This window comes from Myodes glareolus, chromosome 10 (assembly GCF_982192425.1).
Source record: "Myodes glareolus chromosome 10, mMyoGla1.1, whole genome shotgun sequence".
NCBI classification, from domain to species: Eukaryota; Metazoa; Chordata; class Mammalia; order Rodentia; family Cricetidae; genus Myodes; species Myodes glareolus.
The window spans coordinates 85,437,076-85,449,760 of NC_142035.1; the positions used below are offsets into that span (position 1 = coordinate 85,437,076).

The 12,685-nt window shown below is 54.3% G+C and overlaps 1 protein-coding gene across 2 annotated transcripts in view; it reads left to right on the forward strand.

The window, feature by feature from the left end:
* Cd82 (CD82 molecule) overlaps positions 1-7,886 on the forward strand; it is a 45,134-nt gene extending 37,248 nt beyond the window's left edge. For both annotated transcript variants that reach the window (XM_048443568.3, XM_048443569.3), the window contains 4 exons: positions 5,279-5,392; positions 6,351-6,545; positions 6,763-6,846; positions 7,068-7,886. In XM_048443568.3, the coding sequence (XP_048299525.3) occupies positions 5,279-5,392; positions 6,351-6,545; positions 6,763-6,846; positions 7,068-7,145 (471 nt within the window). In that variant the 3' untranslated portion in view covers positions 7,146-7,886. The remainder of the gene's footprint in view (positions 1-5,278; positions 5,393-6,350; positions 6,546-6,762; positions 6,847-7,067) is intronic.
* The last annotated feature ends 4,799 nt before the right edge of the window (positions 7,887-12,685 follow it).

The following is a 12,685-nucleotide window of genomic DNA, read 5'->3' on the forward strand; positions in this document are numbered from 1 at the left end:
TTTACAAGCATTACCCATCCAAGAAGCAGAGGTTCACAGGAGCCAAGGTGAATTTGGCCATAGTCACACACTTAGCAGCCTCAGAGTGACTTCCCCAGGATCCTTCTTCCTGCTGACCCACTTCTGTGGTAGAAGTCCAGGAACCCACCTCCGGGTGCCTCTAGTCCTGGCTCAGGGCTGGCTGAAGAGTTGAGCCTTGGCTCTTTCCAATGCTGTGAGCCCCACAGCTCTTCCTATGCCATCTCAGGCTCCACACCTCACTCCTTCATGCACACAGCGGGGGTCCCCTGAGCTGGATGAGGTTCTGCCCCTGCACCCCTGAGTTGGAAGGAACATAATTTCCACTCTCGGCACATTGTAAATCTCAGTAGGAGACTAAACATTCCTTGGTGATGTTTATTCCTGAAGATGGTACAGCTGGGGAGGTGGGACGGGGTTTCTCAGAGCAGAGGAGGAAGCCTTCTAGAAGATGGGCTGGCCTCTCCTCAAGGGTGCATCAGAACTTGGTTCCGAGACTCTGGGTAGGAAGTCCCCCAGCCTCATTCTGCCTCAACTTCCTCTTCTGTGGAGTGATGCTTCAGACCACTCTCCCTTGGGTGTGCCTCTGTCAGGAACGTCCTCTGAGACAGCAGCTGCAGCCACTCAGTGGCAGTGTGGTTCATGAGCAGGACATCGGGCCCCCGTGCACTATAGCTGGTGTCCCTGGGGAAGTCAGTGCGCTCAGTTGTGCTAACGTCCCAGATCCTTCTGGGCTGTGACATGTCACCAACCCTGTCTGGTTGTTCTGAGACTGGGTTTCATATCCTCCAGGCTAGCTTCGGAGCTACTTTGTCCCCAAGGATAACTTTGAACTTGTGATACTTCTCTCTGCCCTTCCGAGTGCTAGGAGTACAGTCACATGCCCCTCCTCACTCCCTCCCACCTCTCACCCCCCACCCAGTGTTATTCAGTTTGGGGACAGGACCAAGGGCTTTGTTCATGCTCAGAAAGCACTTAGCCACCAAGTCACACCTCCAGCCTCCCCAGCCCCTCTATAAGATTTGGATGCTTCAAGATTTCCCAGTGCTGTGTGGACAGTGGCAAGGTAGAGGGTGCGCAGTCCAGGGCTCTTGGCTGGATAGATGTTCTGGCATCACTGACTTAGAGACTGCTGGGCCTGGTAAGGGCTAAAGATAGCAGCTATACCCACTGTGGGCAACGTTAGGATAGGCCAAGCTGGATGAGCAAGACTTAGGGTGAAGTCACAGGAACTTAGGGTACAGTCATCATCCATTCGCTGTTGGCTGCTATGTAATCACCCAGCCAGTGTGTTAGAAGCAGGGCCCAGGGTTGGCATTCAGGGTCCTGCTCCTTGGAAAGTTCTGATGCTGGTTGCTTTGGGTGAAGTTACACACACCCTCTGAGCTGTGTAGATGTCTAAGCCTGGGATTCTGCTGATCCTCCCTAGGGCAGTAGAGAGTGAGAAGGCCAGGGAAGAAAGGAGGTCTTCCTGTTTCCCTGAGACAGGCTGGTCTGGCTGCAAAATGACAGCCAACAATAGCTTCCCATTAACATGTACAGAGGTGTCAAGAAGCCAGGTTGGGTTGGAGTGCAGAGCCTGGAGCTAGAACTGTAGGAGAAAAGGTTCATGTGGGGGTAGGGTGAGGCCAGATTGTTCCAGAGAGGGTGTTAGGTGAGCTGAACTCCTCCCAGCTCCAAGAAGCCTAATGTTACAAGCGTGCTCACACCTGTGTGGCAGAGGTGTTAGACCAGGTATACAGAGACAAAACCTTCTCTGTGTTCCAGTCACAGGAGAGGTGACCTTTTCTTCCCAGCTGTGAAGGGAGAAAGCAGCTGGCTGCTGGTTGCCCAGGGTTACAGAGACATGAGTGGAGTCTCTCAAGTGAGCCCTGATCCCTAGAGTCTCACTCTGCACAGGGACCTAGGTTTTCTGTCAGCTTATGGTGATGGGGGGGGGGCATAACACACTCCTAGAGACTGTGGATTGCCCTCACGTGGTCATTAGAGGTGACGTATCCTGTCTCATGGTCCAGGCGAAGAGTCTCATTCCTAGAGGGACACCAGGCAACTTCTTCAGTAAGACCCTGGGGAGCTGGGCTGCTTCAATACATTAGAAGAGACTATACAGTGTCCCACAGGACTTGGAGAGTGACCTCGGGAGAGGGACAGAGGGCACTAGTGATCTTTGGACCAGGGAAGGACTTACTTGATCCTGTGTAGTTAAAACTAGGACTTGAGGGGACCAATGCCGTCGAGACAGTGGGAGACTGATAAAGAATGACGAGCTGCTTGCTGAGAGATTCCCAGCCTGTGGCTTTCGTAGGGCACTGCACTCTGTGACGGAAGGCATTTAAGCAGAGGGCAGGAAGGCACGGGCAGGAATCTTAAGTGGGGCGCTGTGCTGTACTTGGAGGTCCTCCACCATTCAGATGGTGGCAACACTCTACACGGAAAGATAACAGCACAGCCTTGGTGTGTGGGGAGTGGGGGGTGAGGTGGGGTCGAGATGGGTGGGGTGTCCAAGTGGAAGCCTTTGTGATCATGGGAGCTGCCTAGATCTGGGTCACAGAGTCTGCTGCAGGCTGGCTGTGTGACCCAGGAGTCTTGGGATCTCATAGGAAGAACAATTTGACAAGTTGGAGAGGATGGTGGCATCTGGGGGGTTGACACCATCCCAGGGACTGACCAAGAGGACATGACTCTCGGCTCCAAAGCTGTGGCAGCACTCAGTCTCTCACTGTTGCTGGCTCTCTCCTCTGTTGGTCCTCCCCTGAGGTGGCTAGTCCCTGAGGAAGCCTCTTAATCCACTCCACTGGCACAAGAGGTGCACACACATGTCTGTACAGCCCCAGGTGACACCCTAGGTCTCCAAACCCAGCCGTGTCGGCCACATCCTGGACTACAGGATGCTGAGCAACTTCCACGGAAATCACCGACATGGTGGGAGTCCCCCAGGGCCTCTCTCACCTGTGGCTGTCTGTGACAGTTGCGGAGGAGATAGGGAAGTCCAGCCATCACAGCAACCGTTCTGGGAAAGTACAGAGCCTTGTGGCCATAAAAGGGAGACCTACTGCAAGGGGAGGATGTGGACGTGGTTGGGAGGCGGGCTTTCAAGGCCTGGGGATCATCTCCTTACCAGAGGCTAGAAGTGAGGCTCAGGTGGTCAGGCCAGTCAGACTCAAGACCTGCAGGCAGACAGCCCAGCTGTGGGGCACATAAGCCACAGGAGAGTCACTGGAAGCAGCTAAAGTTTTTCTGACCAACATGTGGTTGAATGCTGAGGGAGCTTTGTGGGTGGCTGGAAATCGGGGTCCAGGGAGAGAACAAGCCCACATCCAAACTTCAGTTCTTGCCTGTGATCATGTGACCTGTCTAAGTTCACATACCTCTCTGGACCTGTGGTGAGGAACAGGGATGATTCCTGGGCTGCGGGCCTGGTGGAAGGGTCAGGGAGCAGCTCAGTAACTGTGTTCTGTAAGTCAGCTGCTGATGAGCTGTGGGTTGGAGAGATTTGCAAACTGTAGAGTTCTATGATGCTGTTTCTCTGCTTTCTCTTTTCTTTTTCTGTGGTTTGTTTGCTTGTTTGTCTTTTGAGTCAGGGTCTCATGTGGTCTAGGCTGATCTCAGAGTGGCCTAGCCATGATGAACTTGCGTGTCTCACCCTCCTGCTTCTGCCTGCGGAGGTCTGGAGAGCTGGGATTGCAGATGAGGGCCACCATGTCCAGTTTATCAATGGTGAAGACTGACCCCAGGTTGACCTAGGCAAGTTCTGTACCAGCTGAGCCTCATCCCCAGCCCGTGAGGCTCCCTGAAGCTTATGCTAGAAGCTTACTGGGAGGGAGAGATGCAAGACCACCACACTGGTCCCCTGGGTTGAGGAGGGAAGTAGCGAGCAACCCAGATTGCTGGCGCAGCTGACGGAGGTGGGCATCCTGGGTGCAGCACTAAAGGCTCCCTTTGGGGAAGAATATATTAAATGCTGACATCAGGAAGAGGGGCAAGTGTGACCTTCTTCACTTCCAAGTATGATCTTTCTTGGCCCCGCACTGGTAAGCAGGTAATGGTGGCCAGCTTGTTCATGCTGTATAAGGGAAGCCAGCAGGAACTGCTCAAGTGCTTTTTGAGGCCATGTCTCCACCTTTGTGGATCTCACCTCGCTCTGGGACAGAACTTTTGCACTGCAGCTAGCCCCAGAGCGGTGAGACCTGAAAGTCTCCCATGCCCTGCTGGCTGTTGGTGAGAAGCTGTGAGTCCATGGCCAGTGTCTCCTGAAGCCCTCTTCTGCCTCACACCCCTGGGCTTCTCCACACCAGATACCAGGGCATTCCTCAGCTGGGCGAGGACTAGTCAGAATATGGGTTGTGAAGTCCTAGGGAAGGGAGGGCAACCACGAAGGGCCAGGCAGCTCTGCAGCCTGCCCTTCTAACCCATGTGAGGCCCTCAGCCTCACGTGGCGCTGATGACTGTAGAGGAGGCTTGAGTGCTGAGGCTGAAGCGGGCTTCTGGTTGGGTCCCTCAGCTGCCTTCCCGGCACTCCCGGTGCTTTCTGGAGAAACTGCAGTCCATTCCATAAAAGCAAGAAATAGGACGTTCTCGGCCTCTTATTTTTGTTTTCTCTACGAAATAGGCCTCATGCTCAGCCTCTGTGAAGACATCTAACTTCACTCCAGCTGTTGGGGGCTCTAGCCAGCACCCAGAGCCAGCCCACGCCCCCACAGTAGAGGAAAGAATAGATGAACCTGTGGTGCCAACACATAATCCTACGGGACAAGGAGGGCAGGGAAAGGGTAGAGGGGCAGAGGAAGCACTGCATTCCGTAGAGCAGGCCCAAGACCTTCTGAGGAGATGAAGTTTGACAGAGAAGCTAGCCATGTTCATACACAGGGGAGCAGCATTCTGGGCAGAGGGAACAGCACACACAAAAAGCAAGAGGCCTTGTATAATGGAGCACAGCAGGAAAGAGAGGAAACCAGGACTGGGAAGACCTGGGCCAGTGGTGTGGGACTCTGCGAGTCACCAAGAGGACATTGACATGTGTCCTGAGTGGGAGCCACAGGAGGCTTTTCAGTACGGACAGGAAAGATGAATGGTTAGGGATAGACCACACGTAGATAAGGCCAGCACTGACCAAACGGGCACTAGGGGTGAGCAGGAAGGTGGTCGGAATGGTCTGGAGCCTGGAGTGTGACCTGGGATTGCTGTGGGGAAGGAGGGGTGTGTGTCAGCAGCTGCGAGGCTCGGGTTCAAGGCCATCCCTGACCCTCACATCCCTCCATAGCTGAAACAGGAGGTGGGCAACGTGGTGATGGACATTATTCGTGACTACAAGGTCAATGCCAGCAGCAGCCGTGAGGAGAGCCTGCAGGAGGCTTGGGACTACGTGCAGGCGCAGGTAAGGAGGGCTGGTGGTGACACGTGGGTGGTTCACATCCGCAGTCTCATGTCCGCACAGCGAGGATGTGAGGTTGTGTTGCCTGTGGGGACGGAACACAAGTGCTCCTGCCCCCCCCCCCCCCCCCCCCGCCCCAGCACAGCCTCGGAGACAGTTCCTGGGCTCACGGCTGAAGCGAGGAGACAACCTAGAATTCAGCTCCTCTGTGCATGCTTGGAGCGCCCCCTTCTGGCTACCACAGATCTGAGCTTGGGTGCACAAGATGGCCCAAAGGAAGTCAGAATAGATACTAGTCCCTCCCATTTGATCCCCAAAGGGACCCACAGATAGCAGCTTGAGCTTACATCCCAGAAAGGCTTTCTGCCCTCCGAACGAGAGCATTTTGTGCTTTAAGACAGCAGAATTGATCCTGTCTCCTTTTTCTCTGACAGTCAGGGAGTCAGCGCCAGATCTCAGCTGCTGGTGCTGAGCACAGAGAGGCAGCCCTGGCATTGACTGTCACTGGGCTCTCTGGACCCATCTGTGCACATAATCTGCCTCACCCCCTGCAGACCTTAGCTCCTATTCTTCATTTGTGGAAACCTCGGCTCAGCTTTAAGTGGAAGAACTGGGGTTTGACCCGAGCACCTGACCCCAGACTCCATGCTCAACCTTTGCCACCTGCCAGGCCTTACACCCCATAAGCTGTGCCGACTGGCCTTGCCCTTGAACTCAGCTCCTCTACCCCACATGCATCTGCTAACTGCTCCCCACCGGGCTCGCTGCTATTTGTAGTTTGTGCTACTTCTCAGAAGCCTCTCGAAGTCCCTCCTGGTGCATCGCACCCTAAGTTCAGCCCACAGGCTAGCCTCCCCTAGGTCAGGGTATACAGAAGTGGCCAGTCTGAGTCTCCCCCAGAGGTGGGCTGCTTGGGATAGGCTGAGTGGTGGATCGAGCAGCCTGTCCCCACTCTGCACAGGTGGAGTGCTGTGGCTGGGTCAGCTTCTACAACTGGACAGAAAACTGGGAAATCCAGAACTCGACAGAGGTCCTGTACCCCTGCTCCTGCGAGAAAGCACAGGAGGAGGACAACCGGCCCATCGTGAAGAAGGGGTTCTGCAGCAACAGCACCCTGGACAAAAACAACACGGACGACTGGCCTGTGCACAAGGAGGTGCGTCGGTGTGGGGCTGGTGGTCACCCGGAGAGGGCGGGTGCTCCAGACATTAGCCGTGCCCAGGCCGGCACTCAGGCCTCTTTCCCTCTGCAGCCGCCTCCCTGTTTGCTCACACCATCATCTGCGCGCATATGAGGGGCTGCTCATGAGGCAGGGAGCCCTGGGCAGGCCTCCTGCTGTGGGCCATGGTGGCTGACATGCAATCTTCCCACAGGGGTGCATGGAGAAGGTGCAGGAGTGGCTGCAGGAGAACCTCGCCATCCTCCTGGGCGTGTGTGCCGGTGTTGCTCTCATTGAGGTCAGTCCCTCCCCAAGCCTTCCCCTGGGCTTTGTTTCACATTCTCTGTCCCCCCCCCCCACTTGCACTGATATCCTGTGTGGTGAGTGGTGCCCATCCTGCTGAGTGACACCAGACAGGGCACTGTCTGTCTCTGGGCCCCCTTCAGCAGCCTGCCTGTCTCAGGTGGTAGGGTCCTGGGACCTGGGCTGGCCATGCTGACTTCCATTTGTCTTTTCCAGCTTCTGGGGCTGCTGTTGTCCATCTGTTTGTGCCGGCACATTCATTCTGAAGACTACAGCAAGGTCCCCAAGTACTGAGGCTGTTGGCGTTCCCTCTGTCCTATGTCTCTCCACCCTCAGCCTCCCATGGGGCCTCACTGGCTCTTTCCCCCATGGCCTATGCTCCATCCACCACTAAGGCCTCTGACCCCTCCTGAGCAAGGGCCATATTGAGGACTTTCTGGGCCTGGACCCTACTCCCTGCCTTTCTGCTTCCAGTATAGGGTCCTGGATGTTCTGTGACTCTTACTCTTACTGTCTGGGGTCTCTTAACAGCTTGAAATGACTCCCAGTGTTACTGTACAGGATGGCTGGGTCCCCATCCTTAAGTCATATTGGATTAAATACTAGGAAGGGTGGTTGTAGCACCCATGGATGTCCAAGGGACAGGCCACAGGAAAGGTTAGTGACTCCCCCACGACCTTGATAATTTCTTTATGGGTTTTTCATGTTTCTGTGGGAGACAGAGAGAGTAGGCAAATTTCCCCCACACCTTACAGCCCCCACCCCAGCAGGGGTTGGGGGGACTGCCCCAGGCAGCCTCTAGTAAGCTCATCATTGATAAGGAACCCAACTGCGTAGGGACATGGGTCCCTCAGGTCTGGCACAGGACCCTGAGTTGTCTGTGGACCAGAAAAAGAGGAGCTGGACTGGTGTCTCTCGGCAGCGGTGCCCTGTCCCCTGGGCTGAGGGTGGTTGAGGCTGTGCCTTGCAGGGTGGGAAGGGACCTCCATGTGCTCAGCTCTGAAATCAACTATTAAATGAGGATTTGTAACAATACAGCCTGAAGTGGTGGCGTCCTAAATTAGGGGATGGAGAGGACATTGTGGTGACTGGAGGGAGACATGGGGAGAACCCCGAAAGCATGCTATGGGCTTCCTGTGATCACCTTCACTGCTCTTCCTCCTCAGAGACCTGGGCACACGTGCTTAGCAGTGGGTTTGTAGAGAGTCAGGAAGCCACAGTACAGCATGACCTCTTTCTGGAGCACCAGGTTTCTATTAAGACTCACAGATGAAAACTTTTCATAATAATAAAGCAAGTAGGATTTGCGACTCAGGGCCTTTTGAATGGGCTGTTCAACTTGGAAAAACTCTGAGTCAGATGGTGTGACGAGGAAGCACACACACAGGAGCAGATGGGAGGTGGGAGGGATGGCCAGTGGGCACTTCTTCCACTCAGCTGTGGGCCAGGGAGGACCCGGAAGGGCAGGCTCCAGGGGAGGGACCCTGTCCTCCTGATGAGGGGCTATCCAGGGAGATGCATCAGCACAACCCACCAGGGGTCGCTGCTGTCCCATTTTAAGCGCCCAGGGACCCGAAGACTCCTGTTAACCGCTGGCACCTGGCCTTCCCCAAATCTGGGATTCTCTCAGCCAGTGGGAATACTTAGGACAATGCAGACTCCAGGGCTCAAGATCCTGTGACCTGCAGAGCTGGAAGGGACAAGGAATCTGCATGCTTGCAATCCAGGAAGTGACTCCTGAGTTGAGCTGACTTGATTTAGATTAACTGGGACTGGGAGATGGAGCCACTGATGAGCCAAAGAGAAAGGAGTGGGCAGGGCTCGGCTGGAGAGCCTGGTCAGAGACTTTCTGTGGGCAGAGTCCATCTGTGTAAACTCACGGTCAGACCCACAGTTTCCCTCTATACCAGGCTAGGGTCTCAGGAAGCTGAGTTCCCTGGGGACTTGAACCTCTAGGACTCGTTGTTGTTGTTGTTGTTGTTGTTGTTGTTGTTGCTGTTGTTGTTGTTGAAGGCAGGGTTTAGCAGAGCGGTGTGGGGCCCTCTCTGAGACCTGGGTGAGCACTTACCATGTTTCTGAATAATGCTGGCATAGCATTTCCCGTTGATGCCCTTCATGCACCACAAAGTGACAAACTAAAACATAAAGCTGAGCCTAGTGGCACACTTATAATCCCAGCACTAAGGAGGCAGAGGCAGGAGAATCTCTAGTTCCAAGGCAGGGTAATGACACCCTGTCTCAAAAGCAAACAAATAAACTAAACAACAACAACAATAACAAGAAGCCATAAAACATTACAAGTAAAATATATCTTTTTTTTTTAATCTAGGAAGTGTGGACTGGGGAGAAATAAACAGCCTAGTAGCCCATAGGTAACAAATGCATACGACATACCTAGACCACTCTACATCCTCAGCAGACATCACCAATCAATCAGATCCATTTCTTCAGCCTAGGTGCTCTCTGACATACTTAATGGACTGCATCATTCACTGGGGTCTTAGATTCCTCGGCTCAGCACGATCAGTCAATCTGTTGCCGTCCTTAAGCTCTCGGGGTTATGTCAAACCATGGATTGTTCTACTTCCAAGCTTCCTGGTGGAAAGCAACAAGGGGAAGCTTTGTCAGCATCACAGCAAAGGGAAGCTCTGTCAGCATCAAAGCTACCGCTGCCTGTCTGTTCTTAGCACTGGGGACGGTGTGACTGCCTGCACTCTAGAACTCAAGGCTGCCCCATGCCTTTCCTAAACCCTTGACAACTTTCCTGTCATTGGGCCAAAAAAACTAAAAGGAGCCTGCTAGGTGCCCAGCTGTGTGCTCCCCACAAGCAGCAGGCACAGAAGCTGTGCTTTTTTGCCAACAATGACCTGGAAAGGCCTGTGGCTGATGCAATGGGGTCCCTGATTTCAGTGGCTGATGCAATGGGGTCCCTGATTTCAGTGGCTGATGCAGTGGGGTCCCCGATTTCAGTGGTTGATGCAATGGGGTCCCTGATTTCAGTGGCTGATGCAGTGGGGTCCCTGATTTCAGTGGCTGATGCAGTGGGGTCCCCGATTTCAGTGGCTGATGCAATGGGGTCCCTGATTTCAGTGGCTGATGTAGTGGGGTCCCCGATTTCAGTGGCTGATGCAACGGGGTCCCTGATTTCAGTGGCTGATGCAGTGGGGTCCCGATTTCAGTGGCTGATGCAATGGGGTCTCTGATTTCAGTGGCTGATGCAGTGGGGTCCCCGAGTTTACTCGGCAGTTAGTGTTGAAATGGCAGGTGCCTGAGCCCTGTTTCTCAGAAACTAAAGAGCCTGAGGTGAATACGGTCAGTGTCCTGCCCTAGCTGGGGGAGGGGCGGCTTTTGATGATGTTGCTGCATGGTGGAACTATGCCAATAACACCTAGCCTTGTTCCTTACAGCGGGTGAGGGAAGGCTAGTCACGAGGCCGCTGGGGCCTGAAAAGAGTCTCCTCGTCTAGAGGCCTCATCTCGGCCGCAGGGAGATTGAGGTAGCCCTCTTCCCTGTGAGGAAGAGTGAGCCGCTGTTGCTGTGACAAGAGGGGCTAACTGAACTTGGGGGAGGCTACAGGACCCTGGGCAGGGTTCTCAGGGTTTTCTTTATTGACTCTTGAAGTGCTGGATTTAGCACAGTAGTGTGAGACCCTCAGCAAGGTGCCTGGCACCTGGCAACCCCAGTATCCCAGGCTGAACAGACCTGTCCAGTCTGAAGGTGGAATGCAGGAATGCTAGGTTTGTGGGAGTGGCTGGAGGGTGGCTGCCAGGTGGGCAGCATTCCTGCCCTGTGGTCTGCCTGTGGGGAGAAGAGAATTCCAGTCAAGGTCTTAGCCAAGGATCTTTTAGTCCCCTGGGTTTGGAGACAGTACAAAGGGTGGGTCTCTTGTTTCCAACCTCTTGGCCTTGAGAACAGAGGAAGCTAAGTGAGGTGCTGAGACTGTCTATGGAGCTGAGACACCTCCCCCTGCCCCAACACACACCGGAGTAGCAGCTGTCAGCGTATTGAGAGCAAATGTACATTATGGTAGGTTCCACACAGAAAACACTCAGGATCATGGCACAATCACAGTGTGGGGTACAGCTCAGGTTAACAGCTCTGATCTGCCCACTCTGCCTAAAGCCTCACGCTTAGGGGCTTCAAAGTCAGAACTGGAAGCCACACGTCTTTAAAGGCCACCTGGGCCTCTGCCCTTGTCCAGGGAAGGAGGAGGAAGTCGAGGAGATGACCTGGTGACCGGATGCCCCAGGATGATATGTCGTCCATACATTCTCCTGCCTAAACTCCGGGGGAATGACTCCATAGAGGAGCCTGGAATGAGGAAGAGGCTGTGAATCAGTGGCTTGAGCAGTCCCCAGGCAGATACCAGGTTTGCCGGATCCTCCTCAGCCCCACAGCTCTGCCTACTGGGGGGAAAACCCCAGGCTGTGCCTGCTGTCCTGCTTACAACATCTCCCGTGTGCTATCTGGTCACCGCGGCCGCTCATTGCAACCCTACCACCCCAGTTCTTCCTTCTCCTTCTTCCAGGTCTATACAGCTCTGTCAGGGTGGACCTGGTCTTGGCCCCCTAAACCCTGATGTACCCCATCCCAGATCCTAGGGTGCTGGCTCTCCAAACCCTCTCCCTGGGCTGCTGAGCTCCTGAGATCCTTTAAGGCCTCCCATGGACAACGGCACCACCTCCAGGCTGCCATCTCTCCTGCCATGGTCCAGGCTAGGGACATGCTGGGCAGAAGACTGGCACATGGACATGCTGGACAGGAGGAAGGGTCCCTTGGCAGTGCCCGGCAGTGCCTGGGTCAGGCAGAACTGTGCCTTCCAGCCCCTGGGGAAGGCAGTGGCAGAGTACTGGGGCGATGGCAGGAGAGATGCTGGCTAGTGGGCAGGGGAGTCCTAGTCTAGGATTTGCTCTTACGTATGGGTTGGAGGGAGATGCAGAGGCTGAGGGAAGCAGGTAGGTTGGGGGCATTGCAATGACCAATGCAGAGCTATTTTAGTTCATCTACCATGACCGGTGGGGAGGAGTTGTTCTAATTGTCAGGGCAGGGTGTGTGCATACACACATGTCCCACCTGTGTGCCAGACCCTTGAGACCCCCAAGGGCTCAGTCTCTTCCCAGCTAGGGGGAGTTCCACCCTCCTCTTCTGTAGACCAAGCTGTGGGCTGCAGTGAGAGGACCTGCCAAAACAGAGCACCCCAGATCCCGATCAGTGCCCATACTGACCCCAGTTTGGAGGTCCTTCAGTCACTTCCACAGCGTGATGACAGGTGTGTGTGGGACAAACCCTGGGTCACCCAATACCAGAGCATCTCCTGGCTAGGAGGAGTGTCTGCCTCTTCTTTGGGGTTTTCCAAACCTGCGGACTAAGGTAAATAAATCCATTCACTCCACGAGTGCTTGTTGGACACTAATGGCATTTACAGTCTCTTAAGAACATAGCCGCGCAGCTAGCAAGATGGCCCAGCATGTAAATGCTATTGCTAAACAAAGATGCAATGTTTTGTTTGACCCCTGGGAACTCACACAGAAGTAGAAAGAAAGAATATTCTTCATATAGTTGTTCTCTGTCCTCACATATGTAGGCCTGCCCTCACACACTAATAATACATTTTCTGTTGAAAAAGTGAACAAAAGACCGAAGTAACTGGAGAGATAGCTCAGTGATTAAGAACACTGGGTGCTCACTTGGACATTCATGATCTGTGCTGCTGCCAGAAACCATGCTGATGCCCATGTCCTGTGACCATGATGGTGTCTGTGGTCCGTGCCACAGCCGAGGGCCATGCTAGGGTCCGTGGTCCTACTGCAACTGGGGGCTGTGTTAATGTCTGT